General features: G+C 32.0%; 4 protein-coding genes, 1 long non-coding RNA gene and 1 other non-coding gene across 6 annotated transcripts; 3 read left to right on the top strand and 3 right to left on the bottom strand.

Moving 5' to 3' along the window:
* Nucleotides 1-1,188: 1,188 nt before the first annotated feature.
* On the top strand, nucleotides 1,189-2,085 carry LOC105778009 (uncharacterized). Its single transcript, XM_012601556.2, has one exon. It carries the CDS (start codon nucleotides 1,266-1,268, stop codon nucleotides 1,926-1,928), a length of 663 nt encoding a protein of 220 aa, XP_012457010.1. The 5' UTR covers nucleotides 1,189-1,265; the 3' UTR covers nucleotides 1,929-2,085.
* A 1,229-nt stretch (nucleotides 2,086-3,314) lies between these two features.
* On the top strand, nucleotides 3,315-4,897 carry LOC105778010 (uncharacterized). Its single transcript, XR_008189827.1, has 3 exons — nucleotides 3,315-3,761; nucleotides 3,909-4,024; nucleotides 4,100-4,897. It is a non-coding gene; the product is annotated as an uncharacterized LOC105778010 (long non-coding RNA).
* A 1,857-nt stretch (nucleotides 4,898-6,754) lies between these two features.
* On the bottom strand, nucleotides 6,755-6,827 carry TRNAK-CUU (transfer RNA lysine (anticodon CUU)). The gene has a single exon. It is a non-coding gene; the product is annotated as a tRNA-Lys (tRNA).
* Nucleotides 6,828-6,901: 74 nt separating this feature from the next.
* LOC105776425 (uncharacterized) lies at nucleotides 6,902-10,208 on the top strand. The gene is made up of 10 exons (XM_012599066.2): nucleotides 6,902-7,070; nucleotides 7,163-7,211; nucleotides 7,656-7,762; nucleotides 8,302-8,347; nucleotides 8,439-8,573; nucleotides 8,713-8,802; nucleotides 8,878-9,006; nucleotides 9,108-9,191; nucleotides 9,328-9,392; nucleotides 9,657-10,208. Exons 1-10 carry the CDS (start codon nucleotides 6,961-6,963, stop codon nucleotides 9,841-9,843), a joined length of 1,002 nt encoding a protein of 333 aa, XP_012454520.1. The 5' UTR covers nucleotides 6,902-6,960; the 3' UTR covers nucleotides 9,844-10,208.
* Nucleotides 10,209-13,309: 3,101 nt separating this feature from the next.
* On the bottom strand, nucleotides 13,310-15,758 carry LOC105776423 (actin). Its single transcript, XM_012599064.2, has 5 exons — nucleotides 15,609-15,758; nucleotides 15,116-15,185; nucleotides 14,626-15,019; nucleotides 13,651-14,264; nucleotides 13,310-13,560 (listed from the first exon to the last, which is right to left on the bottom strand). The coding sequence occupies exons 2-5, from the start codon at nucleotides 15,173-15,175 to the stop codon at nucleotides 13,495-13,497; spliced, it is 1,134 nt and encodes a 377-aa protein (XP_012454518.1). The 5' UTR covers nucleotides 15,176-15,185; nucleotides 15,609-15,758; the 3' UTR covers nucleotides 13,310-13,494.
* Nucleotides 15,759-17,989: 2,231 nt separating this feature from the next.
* On the bottom strand, nucleotides 17,990-20,760 carry LOC105776424 (very-long-chain enoyl-CoA reductase). Its single transcript, XM_012599065.2, has 4 exons — nucleotides 20,496-20,760; nucleotides 20,331-20,370; nucleotides 18,746-19,500; nucleotides 17,990-18,293 (listed from the first exon to the last, which is right to left on the bottom strand). The coding sequence occupies exons 1-4, from the start codon at nucleotides 20,562-20,564 to the stop codon at nucleotides 18,225-18,227; spliced, it is 933 nt and encodes a 310-aa protein (XP_012454519.1). The 5' UTR covers nucleotides 20,565-20,760; the 3' UTR covers nucleotides 17,990-18,224.
* Between the last annotated feature and the right edge of the window lie 777 nt (nucleotides 20,761-21,537).

Below are 21,537 nucleotides of genomic sequence, written 5' to 3'. Positions count from 1 at the left end.
CTACTTCATTTCCAAAAAGGAAAAAGGAAAAATACACTTTAAAAATAATTTGACATTAATTAATTTATAATAAAATATGTCCAACAAAAATTAATACACTATTAGTAGATTAAGTCTTAGCTTGTTTAACGTAAGTTCGAAGCGTATTTAAGTGCGGTTACCCTCTTATTTAAGGATTAGAATGAGTTATGGATAGTTCTAAATATTGTATCAACTTAAAAATTTTTCGATAATTTCACAATTAAATTAAATTTTAAAAAATTAATATACAATGCAAAGGGTTTTTTATATATAGAGAGAGAACAAAGTTGTTAACCAACTAATTTAAATAATATAAAAGAATGGCATTGCCATGCATAACCAACATTCAAAATGGCAACACATAAAATATAAGTCAAAAGATGTTCAAATTTATGCAAAGTGGTATAGCCATAGCCTTCTTTTGACTTTTAGATGATTTGAGATTTAGGTTAACTAATCCATCTTATCAATTTAAAATATAATATTTAATAACTTTGAAGTTTTAATTTTAACATTCCCAAATTCTTTGGTTTTTTAAAAATAAATATTACAATTTTTAGAGTTTAATTTATTTTATATCATTAAACTATAATTTCAAAATATTAATATCGTATCAAGTCGTTCAGTTAATTTTTAATCAAAATTTAATGTTGAATATATTTAAATTACGTGGATTAAATTACACGGATAACTTGAATATGAAATGTTATAAAAATGAAATACTTTTCTTAAATTTTATTGATATTTTCTATTTTTTTAACATCGATTCAAGCTATTCTTGTAGTACATATATACTAATTTATAATTTAATTCGTGTTTTAAATATACTCCATATTAAATCTAAACCGATAATTTAGTATTCAATTGATGGTCCTTTATGTCCATTTTACTATCCATGAAGACTATGTCCCTCAACATTGTTCTCTCATCACTACACCCGATCCTTATTAGTGATGCGGCATGATCATATAAAAATTTAATTCGAACATTTAAAGTATACCGATCAATTTAAAATTTGGATCATAGTTTGGGGTCGGGAAATTACTTTTTTTTTAATCTAGATGATGTGTTTATTTTATTTAAAAAATGAAAAGGCAAATGACAAAAAAGCCAACAAACAAGTTCACCCCACCTAAAAGCTTTAGATTGGTTTTTGTAAATCACACTCAAAACAATAAAGCCTTTCTTCCACCAAACTTAATCCCACTACCCCAAAAAACAAAACCCATTGAAAAGAAACGCAAATGGAAGAAAAGAAAAAGAAGAAGAAGCAAAAACATGAACACCCCAATGATAAAACCACAAAACCAACCTCAGAATTCTCATTCAAACCAAGTTCCGAAGTGAAAGGTCTAAGATTCGGCGGTCAGTTCATAGTTAAATCCTTCACAATCCGACGAGCAAAGCCACTGGAACTACTCAAGCTCCTCGATTTCACCCCACCATCACACAAACCCCCCAACAACAAAATCCCTTTCCCTTCAACCACAGCTTTTCTACCAACCAATTTCACCATCTTAGCTCACCAAGCTTGGCACACACTCACTTTGGGTCTAGGCACCAAGAAATCGAAGGTGCTTTTGTTCGTTTTCGAATCGGAAGCCATGAAAATCGCGGTGGATAAGATTTGGCCAAATGAGATCCCGCTTGGTGAAGTGAATAAGAAGCTGATAAGGGGATTGAAAGGGTGTGAAATGGCGAGGTTTAAGTTCAGGAAAGGGTGCTTAACATTCTATGTTTATGCAGTTAGAGGTAATGGGAATGTCGGTTTTCGTTGTGCTGATGATTTGAGGATTGTATTGCAATCTGTTGTTGAACTCAATGATTTCTTGGATCATACTGCTATGCTTGCTATGCCTAATCAGAGAAGCCTTAATTACAGTGATCCAGTTGCAATGGCTCACTAATTTTTCTTCTTTTTTTCTTAATGGGGAATTGGTTTATTTGTTGGATCATCTTTGTTCATGTTATTAGTTTTCCTTAAATCTTTGAGAAAAAAAAATTGTAGTATGAATAAATTTGCAGTAGTGTATACTTTTTTTCTGGGAAAATTTTCAACAATTATATTGCTTTTTTTTTCTTTTATTTTACTCTGGCATTCAAACTTCTAGGCATGATTTATGCAAACTTTATCAAATGGTTAAAATGTATAATAGGTCCCTATAGTTTTCATAAATTTAGAATCTAGCTCTCATACTTTTGTCTCTTTATTTTCTGAATTTTAAAAATCTTGTTAAATTTATTTTTATTCAAATTAATCCTTAAATTTAGCAATTATTTTCATATTAAAACTTAAATTTTAAATTTTCAAAAAAATCAAGACTAATTTAAAATTTAAAATTTAAGCCTCTTGCGAAAAACTATATCTTATCATTATACTCACTTGATGATAAAATTGATTTTTTAAAATATTATTTTAATCATCAGATTAAATTCTAAATTCAATTTAACAATTAAATTATTAGATTAAATTATCGCATGAACTGACTATACATGTTTTCAGCAAATAAAAAAGAAGAAGAGAAACCCTAAATGTACCTTTTATTATTGTTTTTATTTATCAATACATGTCCAAGTTCCAAATATTAATTTATTAATAATATCTCATTTTCATAGCTTAAATACGTCCAAAACTTTGCCTCAAAAACGATGGTGAATTTCTTGTAAAATGTGCTCTTTAAAACAGAGCCCGTGAAACCAAGCGGTTGAGCTGCCTGGCTGCGGTGCCTCCTTGGCGCCCCCAACACCGTCAGGGCCTGCAATTTCATTTGCAGAATGTGATGGAAGGTGCATGAATTTACAGTTTGATGATAATGATGATGATGATTAAAATATTTATTTCTTGAGAAAATAAAATATATAATAGTAAAGAAGAAAAGAGTGGAGGACCAACCTTTCCATTCTACCCAATCCTTTTATGTCTATAAAAGTAAAAAAGAAAAGAAAAGGGTAAATTATATAGGTTTTAAACCAATTATTAACTTTTTTTTCTTTTTTAGTCATTCGCCATTAAATAATTAACAGATAATTTGACAATTTTAAAATTAGCATAATAGTAATTTTAACACTTAAGATTTATAAATTGTGTCAATTTAGTTTTGACTCTAAAATTTAACAATCAATATTTACACTCCGTGTAGTTTGGATTTTTTTTAGTTTTTCGTTTTTTGTAATATTGAGGGTTAATTTTAAAAGAATAATAAATATAAAAAATTATCTTAGATTTTTTAGTGTTTTCATTTTTTTTATATTTTCGATCAAATTTAATTGATAAATTTATTTTCTTTTAATTTTTAAGTGAAAAGACCAAAAAAAATTTAAATTAGAGGTGATAAATCCACAATCAACCCCATATCTCACCTACAATCCATCTAACTCAACCATCATTCATTCTTAACATACTCACCATTTTCCCTCCAATCAAAACCATAACTCAAGGAAATCTATAATCAAGCTATTCACACACCTTTACACTGAACCAACAATCAAATATCGCGGCAACCATAATAAAAGCAAACAAAAATTCCAAAAAAAAAACAAAACAAAACAAAAAGGATAAGTCACTTGTTTCAACGAGCGCCAAACAAGACTTTCAAAAGCAAAGGGACAAAATAAATCAAAGAAAAGAGAATCAAAATATCAACAAAAAAGGAGACTCAAACGTGTTAAATTCAGTCATGAGTTATCAGAGAGTTCTAGGGATGAAGGTTCAATCCAAAGCTCAAGGGGAAAGTCTCAGAGTATATCTAGATGCTTATTCATGCATTTATTTGGCTACTTATGCTAACTTTATTTGGCTGCTTAGTTCATGATAATGTTGGTTGCTTAGTTGCCTGCTTCCAATTCATATCTTATTTGTCTGCTTTGTGTTAATTGGCTGCTTACAGGCGCTGGCCGAGGCATGTTGATAGGCCAATGTACCAAGTTGCATGTGGTCCATCAAACCAACATGTGGCTAACTTGGATGACCACACTTGTTCATGAAGAAAGTGGGATCTAACTGGTAATACCATTTACTGAGTTGTTATCCCTAAAACCCATTTATGTTACTAACACCTCTACTGCTTCTTTCCACAAGTATTCCATGCATCCATGTCGTTTAGTGATGATGATGATACAAGATAGGCCAAAGAGTTATGTGCACCACTATTACAGCAAGAATACTCAGATAAGTATCTACTCACACCACAATTAGAGCAAGAATACTCAGATAAGTATCTACTCACACCACATCAATCCAGCCAGATGAGCAACATAATGGAGAACGATTCAGAATATGGAACCAGTACTGCCACCAGTGCTAAGGAGGCCACCAGGCAGTAGATAAAACCGCAACTATAGGTGAAGGATGGTGGAGGAAGGGCATGCATATGAAGTGCAAGAAATGTGGTTAATTAGGCCACAATGTGAGAACTTCTAAAGGAAAAGTTGGAGGCAGCAAAAGATCCAATACATCTCAATCCCGATCTAAAGGAAGAAAACATGGTAGTGGAGGTAGAGCTCAAGCAACAAATCCCAATCAGGCTCCATCTTCACCTCAAGATCCAGCTTGAAGTCAGTCTCTATCAACAAATTAGGGTGCAACAAATCCTTTCCCCCTCCAATTTCTTCATTTTTCCTTAACAAACCGATTATAATTACCCTTGAACGAGGACTCATCGGAGGATTGAACCAGCTGAAGTATTGACAAAATCTTTGCAATCCATAGTTCTTTCATGGTTAAATTTTGCCATTACTCTTGTACTTCGCAAAAGTTATGGGTTTAGTCCTTATACTTTGCAAAACTTATGGGTTTAGTCCTTATACTTTAATTTGATCCTTTTTAATAGTTGTACTTTTTGAATTAGTCAATTTTAGTCCCTGTTGTGACATCCCACACCCGATCTAATCGTTGGATCCGAATGTGTGACATCGCATTATGTTGCTGGGAGCAACTTAAACTAAATCACCACAAATAACATGTAACGTGGCATTCAAGCAATTATAGTTTTCATACATTCTCAAACAGTCATAAAAATAAATTGAATGTATATACATTAAATATATTCTAAACATTTAAGGGTTATACAAGGTTATGAATATAGTTAGAATTCAAATTCAAATTTTTTTTATCAAATTTAAGCATTGTGTCTCGAGACAGGGATTTTCATGACTCAAGTCAGGTCTTATTTTATTTTTGTTTTTTTTTTCTTTGACGATAATATGCCTCGAGACATTAGAGTCTATGTCTCGAGACAAAGCTCTTCAGGTCCCGAGACTAGTTTAGAAATCAACCTCTCTTGTTTTCTTAATTTAATTTTGATGTTTAGTTATCCTAAGACAAAATATTCTTATCTTGAGACTTGGAATAGGACAAAACTACTTTAGTTTCGATGTGAACTTGATTAAGTTGTTAATCAACTAAAACTTTGTCGAACCTACTCATTACTTGCATACGGAAATGGATATATAATTCTATACGTTGAGCAAAAACTCAACATTGTTTGTATGGTAAGTACCTAGAATTATAAATTGTTATATTGGAGTCCTTTATGATAATTTGAATAGATCACATTAGTAAATTTGTACTAAACTAAGTGTGTGTGAGTAATGATCATAGTTAGATATATATATATATATATATATATATTTAATTGGTGCATTAGTATATAACTTTAAATGATTGAATGTGGTTTTTTATGCCAATTGATGTTTGGTGATTGGATGTTAAAATGATTTTATGTAGGTACATTTTGTGTCGTTGTGCAAGAAATAAAGATGTATTTTTAACATTTTTGCCTTTTGACGTCGAGATAGAAAATATCGAAATTAGGAATTTAAAATAGGGAAAACATGTTTTGAGATATAGCCATCATGTCTCGAGACACACAATTAGGTTTTGATAGGTTGAGTTTAAATTTGAGTCCTGACTCCATCTGAATTTGAGTAGCTCAAGACGTGTTAATAAGATTGTTAGATATCTATAATGCATGGTTTTACTTGTAATTGAAAAGGTTTTGATTTATGATATGTTTATATGTTATAATTATTTCGTAACTTAATTGAGATAGTCTGAGTTGCTCCGAAAACGTAATGTGTCATCGTACATTCGAAACCGACGACCAGATCGGGAGTAGGATGTCACACCTGTACTTTTCGAATTTTGATATTTTAGTCTTGACGAGACAATAGCTATTAAATCTATCTGTTTAAATTCAATTACTAGTCTTCTACTATAGGTACAGTTGTAAATTTAGTCCATATTTTTCGATTGGGTCATTCTAAGTAACAAATTATGAAATTTCAATCTTTGATGCAAATGACAGTCATTAATCCATTAGCTGAATTTTAGTGAGTAATATGTGAAAATAACAAGCTAACATGACATTACACATGATAATATGCTTGATGCATAAAATTTTGAAAATAATAAAATTTAACTTAATGAATTTAACAATTATCATTTAGCGAGAACTAAAATTTCAAAATTTAAAAAGTAAATGGTGGAACAAAATTGGATAAAATATGTTCAGAACAATTTGGATGATCTAAATTTTAAAGCTTCATGCTCATAACTCATAGTTACCAGAAAAGATTATGCATTTGAGAAATGAGAGATTAATTAATAATAATAACAATTGGGTTAACCCGGCCGAACCCAAAATCTCGAAAGCCCGGTCTATTAAGAGCAAACAAATAGGCCCGTTACAATATTTGGGTTCTCTGTTTTCAGTGGAAAACCAAAAAGAAAATACGCCCACCGTGGGGCTCGAACCCACGACCACAAGGTTAAGAGCCTTGCGCTCTACCGACTGAGCTAGACGGGCTTGGCCGTACGTCTCAATTATAAATTTTTAGTTATAGAAGATGTATGAATTTCTGTCCTCCTTGAATGAAAACTGAAAAACACTAATAAAATATTTCGCAGCTGCCTGCAACAGCAAAAAGCTTGGGAGAAAAATGATTATGGAGTTCTTATTCACGATTTTGGCTGCTTTGATTTCAATCGTTGCTTTAGGTTTAGTTTCTGTAATCGTTTTTGAAGCTTATAGAAGAAGTCTTAATAATGCGTACTTATTCTCTAACCTAATTTTCTCGTTTTCGGTTTTCATTTTGATTTTAGTTTAATTTCTCTTTCTTTTCATTTTTTTTTTAAATTTAGTCATGTTGACGCGCCCGCCATCTTTGAGGATCCGAAATCACTGAAACAGGTAATCCCTTCTTCTTCTTCTTCTTCTTCTTCTTCTTCTTTTTCTTTTCTGGTTTATTATTATTTGGATCGTTCTGCTTATTTGCTTGTTTGGTTGCCGAGAAAATTGTCAAGTTTTGCCTCTTCTGTTTTTTTTTTTCTTGTGATTTTGGTTAGGAAATTAACGTAAAAGTCAACTCTGTGGAAGCTAAATAGTTATTAGTACTAATAAAGTTCATTAGAATTAAACTTGTTTTTATAATTCATTTCATTTTAAGCAAATAAGTGACTAGAAATGATTAAAACAGTTAGAATTGATAGTTTTCTTTTTTTCAACTTATTTTCTTATAAACATGTCTGAGAAATGATGCTACTTATTAGAATTTTCTATCACCGATTTCGAGTTCACTCTGTTTATATATGATTTGAGTACAAATGCTAAGGCCGGATGCATCTTTTTTTCCAGGTTCCATGTCCTGATATATTCGATCCAGCAAAGAAATACTTGTCTTTGATAATTCCCGCTTTCAATGAAGAGCATAGACTTCCTGGTGCCCTCAATGAAACCATGAAGTACGTTAATGATTCTCTTTTGAACACCCCTTAATGTTTGCACTTATGTGCTTCAGTAGGATGGTATTGGTATGTGAGAACGAAACTAGGTTTTACATATCATAGTGCAGGATGTATATTTCTAATAGTCAGTGATATCTTGAAATATGAACATGTCAATCCGGACAAGAACATTCGGCACCGCAATGCAAGGTTATTGGCGAGATTGATTTTCACATCATTAACAATAAAACTCGATGAAATATGCTTTCCGAAAATGATGTTGGTACTGACAGTGGGCTGCCATTACCGTTCATTATGTCCTGGCATACGCTTTATGGTGCTAATATTTGATCTGAAATTGGTAGAATGGTAGAGCATGGTTTCTTAAGTAACAGATGGAGCTCTTACTTCATGATGAGTGATTTATTAATTTTTAGGATTGAAAATTTGGTTTCTTTAGACATATTTCACTGAAATGATTTAAAACTGTGTGCTTGGTTATCACTGAAAAATATTCTGATGTTAGTTAGTAATGATGTGATGTTTTTACTTTGCAGTTACCTTAAAAAACGGGAAGCAAAGGATAAATCATTTTCTTATGAGGTATTGTTTTGCTTCTTCTAATTAACCGGAATTGCTAAATTGTCTTTGTGAAGTCTATTTCAGCATTCACTCTTACGTGAATGAGATGCAGGTATTGATTGTTGATGATGGAAGTAGGGATGGAACGAAGAGAGTAGCTTTTGACTTTGTAAAGAAGTATGGTGTAGACAAAGTAAGGGCTATCCTTCTTGGTAAAAACCATGGAAAAGGAGAGGCAATAAGAAAAGTGAGTCTGACCTAAGCCTTTCATTTGGATATTCGCCGAACATATTTTTGATGCTATTGAAAGTTTTTTATGCTTTCCTGCTCCTGCATGACAACAATTGATCAAAGCACTTTACCTCTATGAAAGCATTGTAAAACAGGGAATGCTACATTCACGTGGTGAATTACTTCTAATGCTGGATGCTGATGGAGCCACCAAGGTTACTGACCTAGAAAAGCTTGAAAATCAGGTACATAAAAATGGTTGGCTACTCGAGCCGGTGATATTCTGCGTGGTATAGGTTATCTGATGTTTTCCAATTCAGATCCATGCAGTTGCCAGAAAAGAACATCGTGGGGATTCAGCTGCTTGTGACACGACCTTTAAAATATCTGATATCCCAATAGTGGCATTTGGTTCTCGTGCGCATCTTGAAGAGAAGGCTATTGCTACAGTTAAGTTTATCAGAAATGATGCTTGCTTTTAGTCATATTTTGATTTTTCTCATCTAAGTTCCACATTCTTCTATTTGAATGTGCTCAATCTATGTTTCAGAGGAAGTGGTACCGCAACTTTTTGATGAAGGGTTTTCATCTTGTGGTTCTCTTGACTGCTGGTCCTGGAATTCGTGATACGCAGGTATGTTCCTTCATTGTATAGATTTCTGTTTTGTTTTGGCCTAAAGTACATATGTTCTGCATTACTAGCATAATTGAATTATACACTGAATTCTCTATAAATATTTCCCTGATTTTGTTATCTTCATACAATGCAGTGCGGTTTTAAGATGTTTACTAGGTCTGCAGCAAGGAAGCTTTTCACGAACATCCGTTTGAAAAGGTGATTCCGACCTTGGAGACACTATCAATCACCTTATCCTTTAACATTACTGCATGCTTATCGCATCATAAAAATTCAAAGCTGATCTATAGTTCTATACTGCATGATTAGATTTGGTGTATACTATAAAAACCCGAAGAATTCAAGAATTTCTCTACGTTCTGCATCTCTTCTCCTTGATATCTCTCAATTCGAACAAATTTGCAACTTTTGTCTTTGAAATTTACCATGATTGACCTATCATTTGAATTATTACATGTGCAGATGGTGTTTTGATGTTGAATTAGTTTTCCTCTGCAAATGGTTTCGTATTCCAGTGCTGGAGGTATCCGTAAACTGGTCCGAAATTCCTGGATCCAAGGTAAACCTATTGAGCATACCAAACATGCTTTGGGAACTTGCCCTCATGTCTGTCGGATACAGAACTCAAATGTGGAAAATTAACTCCTGAGGTTGGGATTTTCCCGAATCCATCAAGCAAACAATGAATGAAGAGAAGCAATTAGCCGATTCGATAACATTAGGTTGAAAGCATTCTTTTAGGAAAAAAGGAATTTACAGTCAGCTGATTGCAGCTTATCCTAGCTTTTTTCATTATACAATATCACAGCCAGAACATGCAGTTTTTTTCAGTTGTAATAGTGAGGTAACACTTTAATGTTTTCTTACATTTTTAGTGTTCCAACTTCTTGAATTCCAAAACGATACTATCTTTTTGTTTCTGTTTTCATATATCCTTTCAAACTAGCTCCATCAATAGGATGGACAGGCATGATTTTGAATTTCATCAATTCGGATTTTGAAATTTTTTGATTATTTTAGGTTCAATTTATTATGCATTTTGGTATGTTTTGAGTTCGAATCGTCCTAGGTTTGAATTATCTAGATTTGTTAATCTAATTTTTGGATCAGGTTGACTCGAGTTCAAGTAATTTTGAATTATTTTCTCGAATCGATTATTTTGTTCCTTTATAGTTTGAATATTTTAAAGTTTAGTTGTTGGTTTTTTTATAATTAAATCGGGGAGGATTGAGTTTGGATTGAAGTTAATGGTAAATCTATTTTAATCTAATGTTTTAAAAACCATATCGGAAAGCTAAACTGGCGACAGTTCCATTTTTGGATTGATTTCATTCATTACTTATTTGTATGAAGTAATTTTAATATTAAATAAATAAAAGGTTTAATCCACATATTAATATTTAAATTATACTTTAGTACTTCAATTTTTTTAGTCAAGTGGTACCTAAATTAGTCTTTTTCTTCAAAGTGGTACGTCTATTAGTCAAATTGTTAAACTTTTTTTCTTCTCAAGTTGGTATTTATATTTTGTATTATTACAAGTGATACTTAAACTATTCTTCTATTACTCGATTTATATCAAAATGTTATATCTTTTTAAAATATTCAACCAATAATAACCTACCACATCATATAAACTTAGATTATATGTTTTAACTCTTTTCTTTTACATTAATTATCTCCCTCTTCTTCTTTTTTGTTCTTTCTTTTCTTATAATGTTTGGCAATACAAAAAATGCTTGAATTTTGCCTTCTCGAGGTCAAGACGCTAATGATTAATTCTATTTTTAAACTTCTAACACCTGCTTGTTCTACCTAATGGAATCAAAAAAATTATTTCATTGATTAAAAACCAATGTTTTTAGAATTGGACTGAGAATCATTGGGGGTACTAGTTCAGAAATAAGAGGTTGACCCAATTGACCCGTGAACCAATATAGACTGATTGAACAAAGCTAAAAAACCTAGTTGAACTAATTTTCTTTTTTTTTTAAATATTTTTATTTCAATGAATTTTTTTTAAATTCATTTGATCAAACTAGACGAATTGATCAAATCGGAAATTGGTGGTCTGATAGGTTCAATCATCGATCTAGTTCTGAAGAAAAAAAAAAGAAAAAGAAAATATATATAGATATAAGAGAAAATAATTTTGTTTATCTTTTTACCACATGTCAATTTTTTATTGGTTATCTTTATTTTAAAATAAATGTAACGGTTTAACTAATAATTGAACTAACAGAATACTACTTAGAACAAAAATAATTTAGGTACCAAAAAAAAGAACATAATTTAGATACCAATTTGTGGATTGAGCCATTTTAAAATATATTTAACAATTTTTTGGTTATTCTCTCAATTTGAATAATATGTAACTGGATCTAGTATGTAGGAGTTGACGATCAGAATCTATATAGATAGAATTTATAGTGGGATCTTGAAAAACAAGCAATTTCTCTAGGCCTTTATCTTTTTTTTTTTTTTTTGGTTCATTAGAATTTTTATTAGTTGGAATTTCTAGTTATCTTGGTAAGAATTTGATATCTTTATTTTCGTCTTAGCAAATAGTTTTTTTTTTCCACAAGGAATCGTGATGTCTTTCTATGGGATCACAAGCCTCTTTATTAGTTCCTATTTGTGGTGCACGATGTTTCGGAATGTAGGTAGTAGTTATGATCGATTCGATAGAAGGGAGGGAATAATATGTATTTTTCATTGGGATTTTTCTGCTTTCCACAATTCCTTATGAAAGATATTTAGTTCATCAAAATAGAAGTTAAAAGGGTAGCTTTAGAAATAAAAAAAATAGTTTAAATTTAATATCACGATAGAAAAAAAGTATAATTTATATACTAATTTATAAGTTAAACCTAAATAAAATACAATAAATATTTCTTATAGATATTTAAAATTGATTTGATTTCGCATCAATTTTAAATAAGTTAATAATTCTTTTATTAAAAGCAATAAATAAATGTACGATGATTTGATGGGTATACCCAATAATAACATTTAATCATTTCAATGAAAATCTATACACTTTTTATAAATAATTTTTATGCCAAATTGTGGTTTTACCATAATTTATAACAATGATTCATTTATGCTACACCTTTTTCTTGGAGTAATTTATAATACAAGTTTGAAAAAGAAAAACTAAAACATTGTAGTTATGTAATCTTGAAAATAATTTCTCTTTAAGAGTGTAGTATAAGTAAATATGTAACCATCAAATGTAGAGTACAAATAAATACAATTTTAGTTAATAAATACAAATATGTAACCATTAAATCTTTTCTAATCACCAAACATTAATAGCCATATAAATGATGGCAACAAAATAGATAACTATTTTCGATGAATTTAAAAAAAAAAACTCAATTTCAATTAATTGATTCATAATAGCTACTCTTCGATAGTATCTATCATTGGATCAATTTTAATATTTCTTTTTTCTTTCCTGTCGACCATATATCAATCAAACATTTTCTAGACTAGTCTAACATTACCCAAGTGTTATATTTGGTTATTTACTAAAATCGCCCTTTGAAGGCGAAGGGTGAATTGTTAGTGTGGACGATTTGGAAGATATAATTAGAGGACATGTATGGTTAGGTTCCATTTGTATATTTGGTGGAATCTGGTATATCTTAACCAAACCTTGTGCATGGGCTCGCCGTGCACTTGTATGGTCGGGAGAGGCTTACTTGTCTTATAGTTTAGGTGCTTTATCCGTTTTTGGTTTCATTACTTGTTGCTTTATCTGGTTCAATAATACTACTTATCCTAGTGGGTTTTACGAGCTCACTGGACCAGAAGCTTCTCAAGCTCAAGCATTTACTTTTCTAGTTAGAGACCAACGTCTTGGGACTAATGTGGGATCCGCTCAAGGACCTACTGGGTTAGGTAAATATCTAATGTGTTCCCCGACTAGGAAAGTAGTATTATTGAAGGGGAAACTATGAGCTTTTGGGATCTGCGTGCTCCTTGGTTAGAACCTCTAAGAGCTCCCAATGGTTTGGACTTATTTTAGTATTGTTCAAATTGATTAAGTGAAATTTTGATTATCGATTTATTCAAGATTAAAGTGCATAAACCAGAAACAAACAATGAAATGCTTGTGAACATCAAATTCATTTATAACAAATAAAAGAATTAGAAGACAATGAAACCCCTCGCTTTCTCTCAATGTTCAAGACGACAAAACAAATAGATGAAATAAGAACGGTAGAACAAAGCAGAGCTGCACTAATAGCAGTCATTGCTTTCTCTTTTTGATTATTTTCTCCCATTGAACTGTTTAGAAACATTTGCGGTGAACGATTGACGGACCGGATTCGTCGTACTCTGCCTTGGCAATCCACATCTGCAAACAAAACAGCAAGCAAATCAGGTTATTTTCAAGATTATCGAGCAAGTAACTAGATGATTATGTATGCAAGTACGGTTAGCTTACTTGTTGGAAGGTGCTTAGGGAAGCCAAGATCGAGCCACCGATCCAGACACTGTACTTCCTCTCAGGTGGTGCAACAACCTTGATCTTCATGCTGCTGGGTGCTAATGAGGAGATCTCCTTGGTCATCCTATCGGAGATACCGGGAAACATGGTTGTACCACCACTGAGGACGATGTTACCGTACAAGTCTTTCCTAATATCCACGTCGCACTTCATTATGGAGTTGTATGTTGTCTCATGAATGCCTGCAGCTTCCATACCGATCAAAGATGGTTGGAAAAGCACTTCAGGGCATCTAAAACGTTCAGCACCGATGGTAATAATCTGACCGTCGGGTAATTCGTAGGTTTTCTCTACCGATGAGTCTGTTTTGGAGGTCTCTAGCTCTTGTTCGTAGTCGAGAGCAATGTATGACAGCTTTTCCTTCACGTCCCTTACAATTTCCCGCTCAGCTGTGGTGGTGAATGAATACCCACGTTCGGTCAGAATCTTCATCAAGTTATCGGTAAGATCACGACCAGCCAAATCGAGACGAAGAATAGCATGCGGGAGGGCATAACCCTCGTAAATAGGGACTGTGTGGCTAACACCATCTCCCGAATCCAACACAATACCTACATAAAAAATGCCAATACATTCAACCGAATTCAGCACAATAGTCGTAACAATCCTCCGAGCAGAACCAAACAGATGCCATTATACCAATATCAAGACAAACAAAAACAGAGGCATCTTATGGTATTGGGAACTTTACATATTAGTTTCACATAAGCACAATTCAAATAAACTTGAAACACTACATACCAATATCAACCGAATTAAGCTCATTCCCACTAACAATTAAAACTGATGCCATTATACCAATATCAAGACAATCAAACAGGGGCATCTTACGATATTCAGGAACTTTTACGCAAGCACGATTCAAATAAACTCTAAACGCTACATACCATCAATGTATCATACGATGCTTACCGGTTGTACGACCACTAGCATACAGAGAGAGCACAGCCTGGATGGCAACATACATAGCAGGTGAATTAAAGGTCTCGAACATGATTTGAGTCATCTTCTCACGGTTAGCTTTCGGGTTAAGGGGAGCTTCGGTAAGTAAAACCGGGTGCTCTTCTGGGGCAACACGAAGCTCGTTGTAAAATGTATGATGCCAAATCTTTTCCATATCATCCCAATTGTTCACAATACCGTGCTCAATTGGGTATTTCAATGTCAAAATACCTCTTTTAGATTGAGCCTCATCACCAACATATGCATCTTTTTGGCCCATACCAACCATCACACCGGTGTGACGAGGCCGGCCAACAATGCTAGGGAACACGGCTCTCGGAGCATCGTCACCGGCAAATCCGGCCTAAAACATAAACATATAAGAACATTAACATTAAGAATTAACATGAATTTTGATTAGAAAAACATTATTTTTCAGGGTTTCAATGATTTTTTTTACCTTCACCATTCCAGTTCCATTGTCGCAAACAAGTGGCTGAATATCCTCACCATCTGCCATCTTTTACAACCTGCAGTTCATAACAAATCCATTATAAAAAAAAAAATGCTTAAGTTCTCCATTAAATATCCAATTTTCTACCCCTTTTTTCAAGAAAGAAAAACTATAAAATCAAGATTCAAGTATCATTTAGAAAACATTATTAAAACACGAAAATGAAACGAACTCAATGCCAAAAAATGCTTACATTTTCCATTAAATATCGAATTTTCTAACTTAAAAAGAAAAAGATTCATAAAATCAAGATTCAAGCATCCTTTAGAAAATACCATTAAAACACGAAAATGAAACGAACCCAATGCCAAAAAATGGGATTCATTTTCTGCATTTTGATCAAATCAAAGAAAAACCCAATTCATAAAACAAATCAAAACCACAGAAAAACCAATGCCAAGATGAAAAAACCACCCAGAAAAGGAGATTGAGAAAGAACCTTAAGAAAAGAAAAGGGTGTCTTTGATGGCTGAGAAAGTGAGGATAAAAGAGAGAGCGAGGAAATATTTCGAAAGACAAGGGAATGATGTGAAAGAAACGCCAAAAATCAAATATTTAAAGGGAATGGGAATCAATACTGGCCTTTCAAATTTTTATGGAGAGAACGATTCTTTAGGCTCTCATTGAATCATTCTCACGCTTTTCCAGCCATTTTTGTTTCAGATAAAAAGAAAATATCGCTAAAATTTAGTGATTCATAATGATACCTTGTTTCTATAAATGGTCTAACTTTGGTTTTAGCCACTCTACTGTACTGAAATTCGAATTTAATCCCTTTCTAATTTGACTTGGAGGATAATTTATTTAATTTAGATTTAGAAAGTAATACTCGAATTTTATATGATAATAAACACATCCAAATTTTGAAGCATATTTGAAATTTTTTTAATTTTACAAAATTGCATATATTTATTTTCAAGAAAAATTTAATCGATCATGTTCAACTAATAATAAATTTACATATTATTCAAATGCTAAACATATTTCACATAGTCACTTTAATTATAACAGCAAACAATTAATAACATTAAAAGATTAAAAAATTAAATTAAGTTAAGTTAAACTAAAGTAGAAGGATTAATTTCCAAATTTCAGCATAGTAGAAGTTAAAATCATAATTATACCCTTAATAACTTAATTGGTTAACAGTATTTCTTTCCTTCCAACCACCTATAACTGTCACCAACCCATTTTTGCAATTTAAAGATGCTTTTTAATTGCTATTTTTTAATTAAAAAAGGGTAAACTACAATAGAGGACATCCAACTATAGTTTTTTTTTCTTTTTCGTCACTCAACTATAAAAAGTTACAAAATGGTCATTTAATTATTAGTAAATTTCTTTTATTACCCAACTATTCAACATAAAAATAAAAGCATCCAAAAATCCAAGATAATTGGGTGACTAAAAAGATAATTGAATAGATGGGTGACTGTTTTGTATTTTTCATAGTTGGGATACCAAAAAAGAAATTTACTAATAGTTGGGTGACTATTTTGTAACGTAATTGAGTGGCAAAAAACATAATTAGGTGACCTTTATTGTAAATTACCCTAAAAGATGATGTTGAATTCAATCCTCAAATAAATAAAGATCAAAAGTAGGTTACCTACTAAAGTAGTGTTCATAAATTTAGATTTTGTTTTTCAACGGTTGAGATTTAGATTTGATAATATATTTAAATATTTTTATAAATAGATAATATTTTATATTTTTTTATATCAAGTGAAGTTAAATTTGTTGTTGTATATATGATGCTTAATAGATGACTTGTAAAATAAAATGTAATAATCAGTCATCAAAAATGTTAGCATAATAAGTCCCACAATTTGGAGTAGTTGAGAGATAGGTTGTTGTTGTAATTCCATTATTACATATGAATTTTGAAACTTACAACTTATGATTTTCAAATTTATTATGATGTAAAACATATTCCTAGTTTATATTTTTATTTATTTTATTTTATTTTTTACTTAAATTTAACTCTCAATCTTTTAAAAAGAAAAAAAATTATTTTATAGACCCTTCCCGCCACATTATTTAACGATATTTCAACAATTTTTTCTTGATACATGGTTTTGTTAATTTTTTTTTTATCCTGAAGCCCAAACTCAATCCCTAAAGCCTAAACCTTGAACCTCGAACTTTAAATTATAAATCATAGATCTTGAGTTTAGAGTTTAGAGTTCAAGATTTCGAGGTCCGTGTTTGTCTCAAAGTTCGAGTTTAGGATTTAGGGTGCAATTTTTGAGGTTCAAGGTTCAAGTTCGAGGTTCAGGGTTTTGGTTTAAGTTTAAGGTTTGGGGTTCAAAATTAAAAAAAAAATTACCAAAATTATATATCAATGATATGAAAAAAACTGCTAAAATGTTAGTAAATAATTGAAAAGAACCATGAATGATATAGTGGAAAGAGTTAATAAAATAATTTCTTTTTAAAAATAATCAAATTATTTTGTATAAAAACTACGGAATAAAACATTAAAATTTTAAATATGGAAACTCCATAATAATTTATATATATTACTTGTTATTTTTGAATTTTAATATTTTTAAAATTTTCTTTTTAAACCGTCACACAAATTTTCACACTAATGTTATTAAAATTTAATATTTTAATTAACACTTTTACGATTAAAATTGGAACATGAATGTAAGTTTCAAGTAATTTAAAAAGAACAAAAAAATGGAATTTAGATTTTTCAAAACGAGTAGCAGGATTTAATTGAACGGAGCACTAGGATATTGGTAATGACTTAGTTTGCTCGACTCGAAAATGACTGAATCGAATTCAACCAAACCCCAACTGCAAGATTCAAAATAAGAACATAAAAAAACCATTAATTGAAACAATAACCAACACCAATAGTTTAAACCAGCAATGAGTTTACATAAGCAAAAAAGCATCCTAATGCGCATGTCAAGTAAATTATATTGGTTCACCACCAACTAAAATTCCATACTCTAACAAGAATTGATCTTTCAATGAACTCGGAGACCATGTTTCAACGTTGTAAAGTTCATATCTCGAAAAGTACGATGCTCATCGATCCGTTCTACAGGAATGGAGGAAGAATAACCCATCTTCGGGGGTACTTCGGCCTTCCATCTTTACCGTCGAATAGCTGTGAACGACAAGAAGTAAAAGGTCCGGTAAACTTAAAAATAGACCATGGACGGAATAATGCACCGCAATGAAAACTAAAGTATAGGCCCCGAGCATAGGCCTTAAAGAACTTATCCAAGATGATATGCAGATTGCCAAACAGTTAATTTGCTATGATATGAATTGCTTTGCCTATGTTCGATCTGAGCTCTATACAAGAGGTGTATGCAAGTGAGCACGGATGTATCGTATATGAACTTACAGAAGTTTATACACAGAAAGCTTTGCATATGCATTTGATTAGCATAATGAAACTACTTAAAGAAATCCGAACCCAGCATGTGCTAGGCAAACTAAATAAAAGCCAATATATGTTCAATCCAATCAGCTTTCAGCTTAAAATGAAGGCAACTTAGATGGTATGCACGAAAACTATTTGATTTAGTAGTTTGAAAGGTAAAAGAAAAATACCTTCTTCAGTCGACGATGCTTTGCAAGGGCCCAATTCGTCATGATAGAGGTAGCAACCACAAGGAATACATAGCCAGCAACGGTCTGTGTAGCGATATTGAAACCCAACCATTGGTAAATCTCTGTTGTGTAGTTCGCGCAAGTCACAATGTTGAACAGAAACCCACGAGGAATTTGATACCCTCCACTACCATCAGGACTGCGTAGATTCTTCAGTATAATATGACAATAGAAGTTTGCAAGTTGACAAACTATACCAAACCCGAACCCGATCTTCATCTGAAGATCACTAACAGGTGTGTAAAGTGGGTGGTTGACGTAGTAAGCAATGTATGAACCGAAGGTCCAGTAATAAGCACAGTTTCTGAAAACGTTTGATAGTGGGGACGTTGCATGGCTGAAACGGTGGATGAAGAATGTTTCCATGATTCGTTTGAAGTAGTGGAAACACCAGTAATATAAAGCATATGTTTGAACGGGGTGGATGACACGCTTTTCTTCGTATCCAAAGTACTTGTATACAGGGAAGTAGTAGAAGACGGGGTAGAGGATCAAAGGACCCAAGTATTCGAAGAAGAAAAGTGTTCGATACGACACTTGTGGACCCAAGTCCTTGAACACTATGGTTAAGGTGTTCTCATTTCCATCGCAGTAGTCTTTGAGACTCTTCTTGTAGTTAAGGATGACAGGCCTCTCCCTTGATCCCGATGGCACGGGAAGTGTTAGTCTTTGTCTTGAAGGATAGAACTTTTTAGCTGTTAGTACAACACACGAGAACTCAGTTAGGAAGACTCTAAATAACTATCGTCTATTGAAACCTACACCGATGCAATAAAAAACACACATCTCTTGAGGAATTAAGTCAAAACATCAGCAATCAAAAGCTCCGATGACAAATCTAAAAATTCCCATAGAACCTCTTTACTCAATACTTTATGTAGTGACCCTCTAGAAGAATACATTTTAAGGAACCAAAAAAATGTTTACCTCGGTGATATCAGTCAAGTATCCCAAAGGTAACATCACTAGAGGGGAAGGCAGGGGCCTTGGTCCCCCTAGGTTAAATGGTCTAATTGTATTTCTATCCCCTCTTAAAATATAATACTTCAAATTAGTCCATTTTAACACCAAATCTTTTAGCTTCCCCAATTTTTTTAAATTATACCTAGGCCCCAATATAAAATTTCTAGTTCGAAATTTGCCTTATTCAATGTTTTTAGTTACTTACATCACTCAAGAGTCACAAAATAAGAACATCATAAATTCATGATCCATGCAATACAATATGAAAATAAAACACACAAGGAGCAATGAATCTCTAGCACAATCATCGAACAAAAAGGGGTAAAAAGAGCATATCATTGACTCTATTTGCAAATATTTGAAGCATAGAGAAAACCCGAAACAAAAACACAAGCAAAAAGTACAGGAAGTTCCCAGAAACAAGCAATTATTCCCTACCAATACAGAGTTAAAGAGAAGAGACTATTTGAATATTTCCTCCTAGTTTATTAAGAAAAACTTAATTAACAAACATAGCAAGTAATTAAGCTAATTTTTTTACTACTAAAAGAAAATCACTTACTTCTCTTGTGAATTGCTTCCTGCAGATCAGCCACAGTAGCCTGCAAAACAATTTTTTAGAAAAGAAAAAAACAATAAATTTTCCTTTCTTTTCATTTTTTCTTTCAAAGCAAACTATTAAAAAAAACAAATAAATCGTAAGAAAGATGGAAAAAAAGTACAGTACCGAGTCATTAAGCTCAAGGCCACCTTTGATGAACTCTCTCCCACTCCGAGAAACTAGAGTGACCTTCATCCTTTTTTAGATCAAAACAAATGAGACCCAGTTTTTGTTATGGCTAAAGGGAGAAACCCTTTGAAGCTTTTTAAGGTTTGGGAGAGTTGGATCTTTGGATCTTCGGAGATCTCGAAGATTAGAACTTTGAAAGGAAAGTATGCGAAGGTGGTGACAGTTTATGGAATGGGGCATGTGATGGAAATAGGATAGAGTGTATTGTATATATGATTATATATATAATATTAAAGGCGTATGGTTGGGGTAGGAGAGCTAACTTATCTAGGCCGATGATCCACACCGCTAACTTTAATGGCCGACTTGATTGATTCAAGGGGACCATTTTGGTAGTGGTTCATGGTTTTAACGGTGATGATGTGTGTTTTATTTTCAATTTTGTTTTAGGTTTTTAGAATTATAATGGTGTTGGAATTGATTAGATTATTAATTAATTTAATCCATTTAACTAATTAAATAATTTATTAAAAAATTTATAAAAAAATTTTGATCCAGCTAGTTGAATTTGTCTAATGCCTTTTTTCTGCTTTATTGATTATCAATCCAACCAGTTCGATTTAGATATCATTGTCAATAAGTGGATGGATGAACCATAAATTGGTTCTTTTCTTCAAACATTTAAATTAAGTTCAAATTTTAAAGTCAATTTAAAAGAATTTTACTTGAATATTACCTAATTTGAATAGGGTTAAGTTTAAATCGTAGAATGGATAAAAACACTTATGAGTATACTAAAAATAGTCTATAACACGAAAAAGAGACCTATGATTATATCCAACAAAAAAAAGCTTATTTCATAGGCAGAGTTCTAAATGTGATTTTTATAATTTGAATTGATTTAATTAAATTAATAATTAATCATTTAAATGTAGTATAAAGATATTAATATTTTAAAAAAATAATTACATTTATTAAGGAATTTTTTTTTTTTTTACTTTGAGAGGATTGCGAAGTTTAGTTCACTCAAGGTTGATAG

The sequence above is a fragment of the Gossypium raimondii genome, chromosome 10 (assembly GCF_025698545.1).
Source record: "Gossypium raimondii isolate GPD5lz chromosome 10, ASM2569854v1, whole genome shotgun sequence".
NCBI classification, from domain to species: domain Eukaryota; kingdom Viridiplantae; phylum Streptophyta; class Magnoliopsida; order Malvales; family Malvaceae; genus Gossypium; species Gossypium raimondii.
The sequence above is the reverse complement of the archived record's forward strand: the minus strand, read 5'-3'. Positions and strand labels throughout refer to the sequence as shown.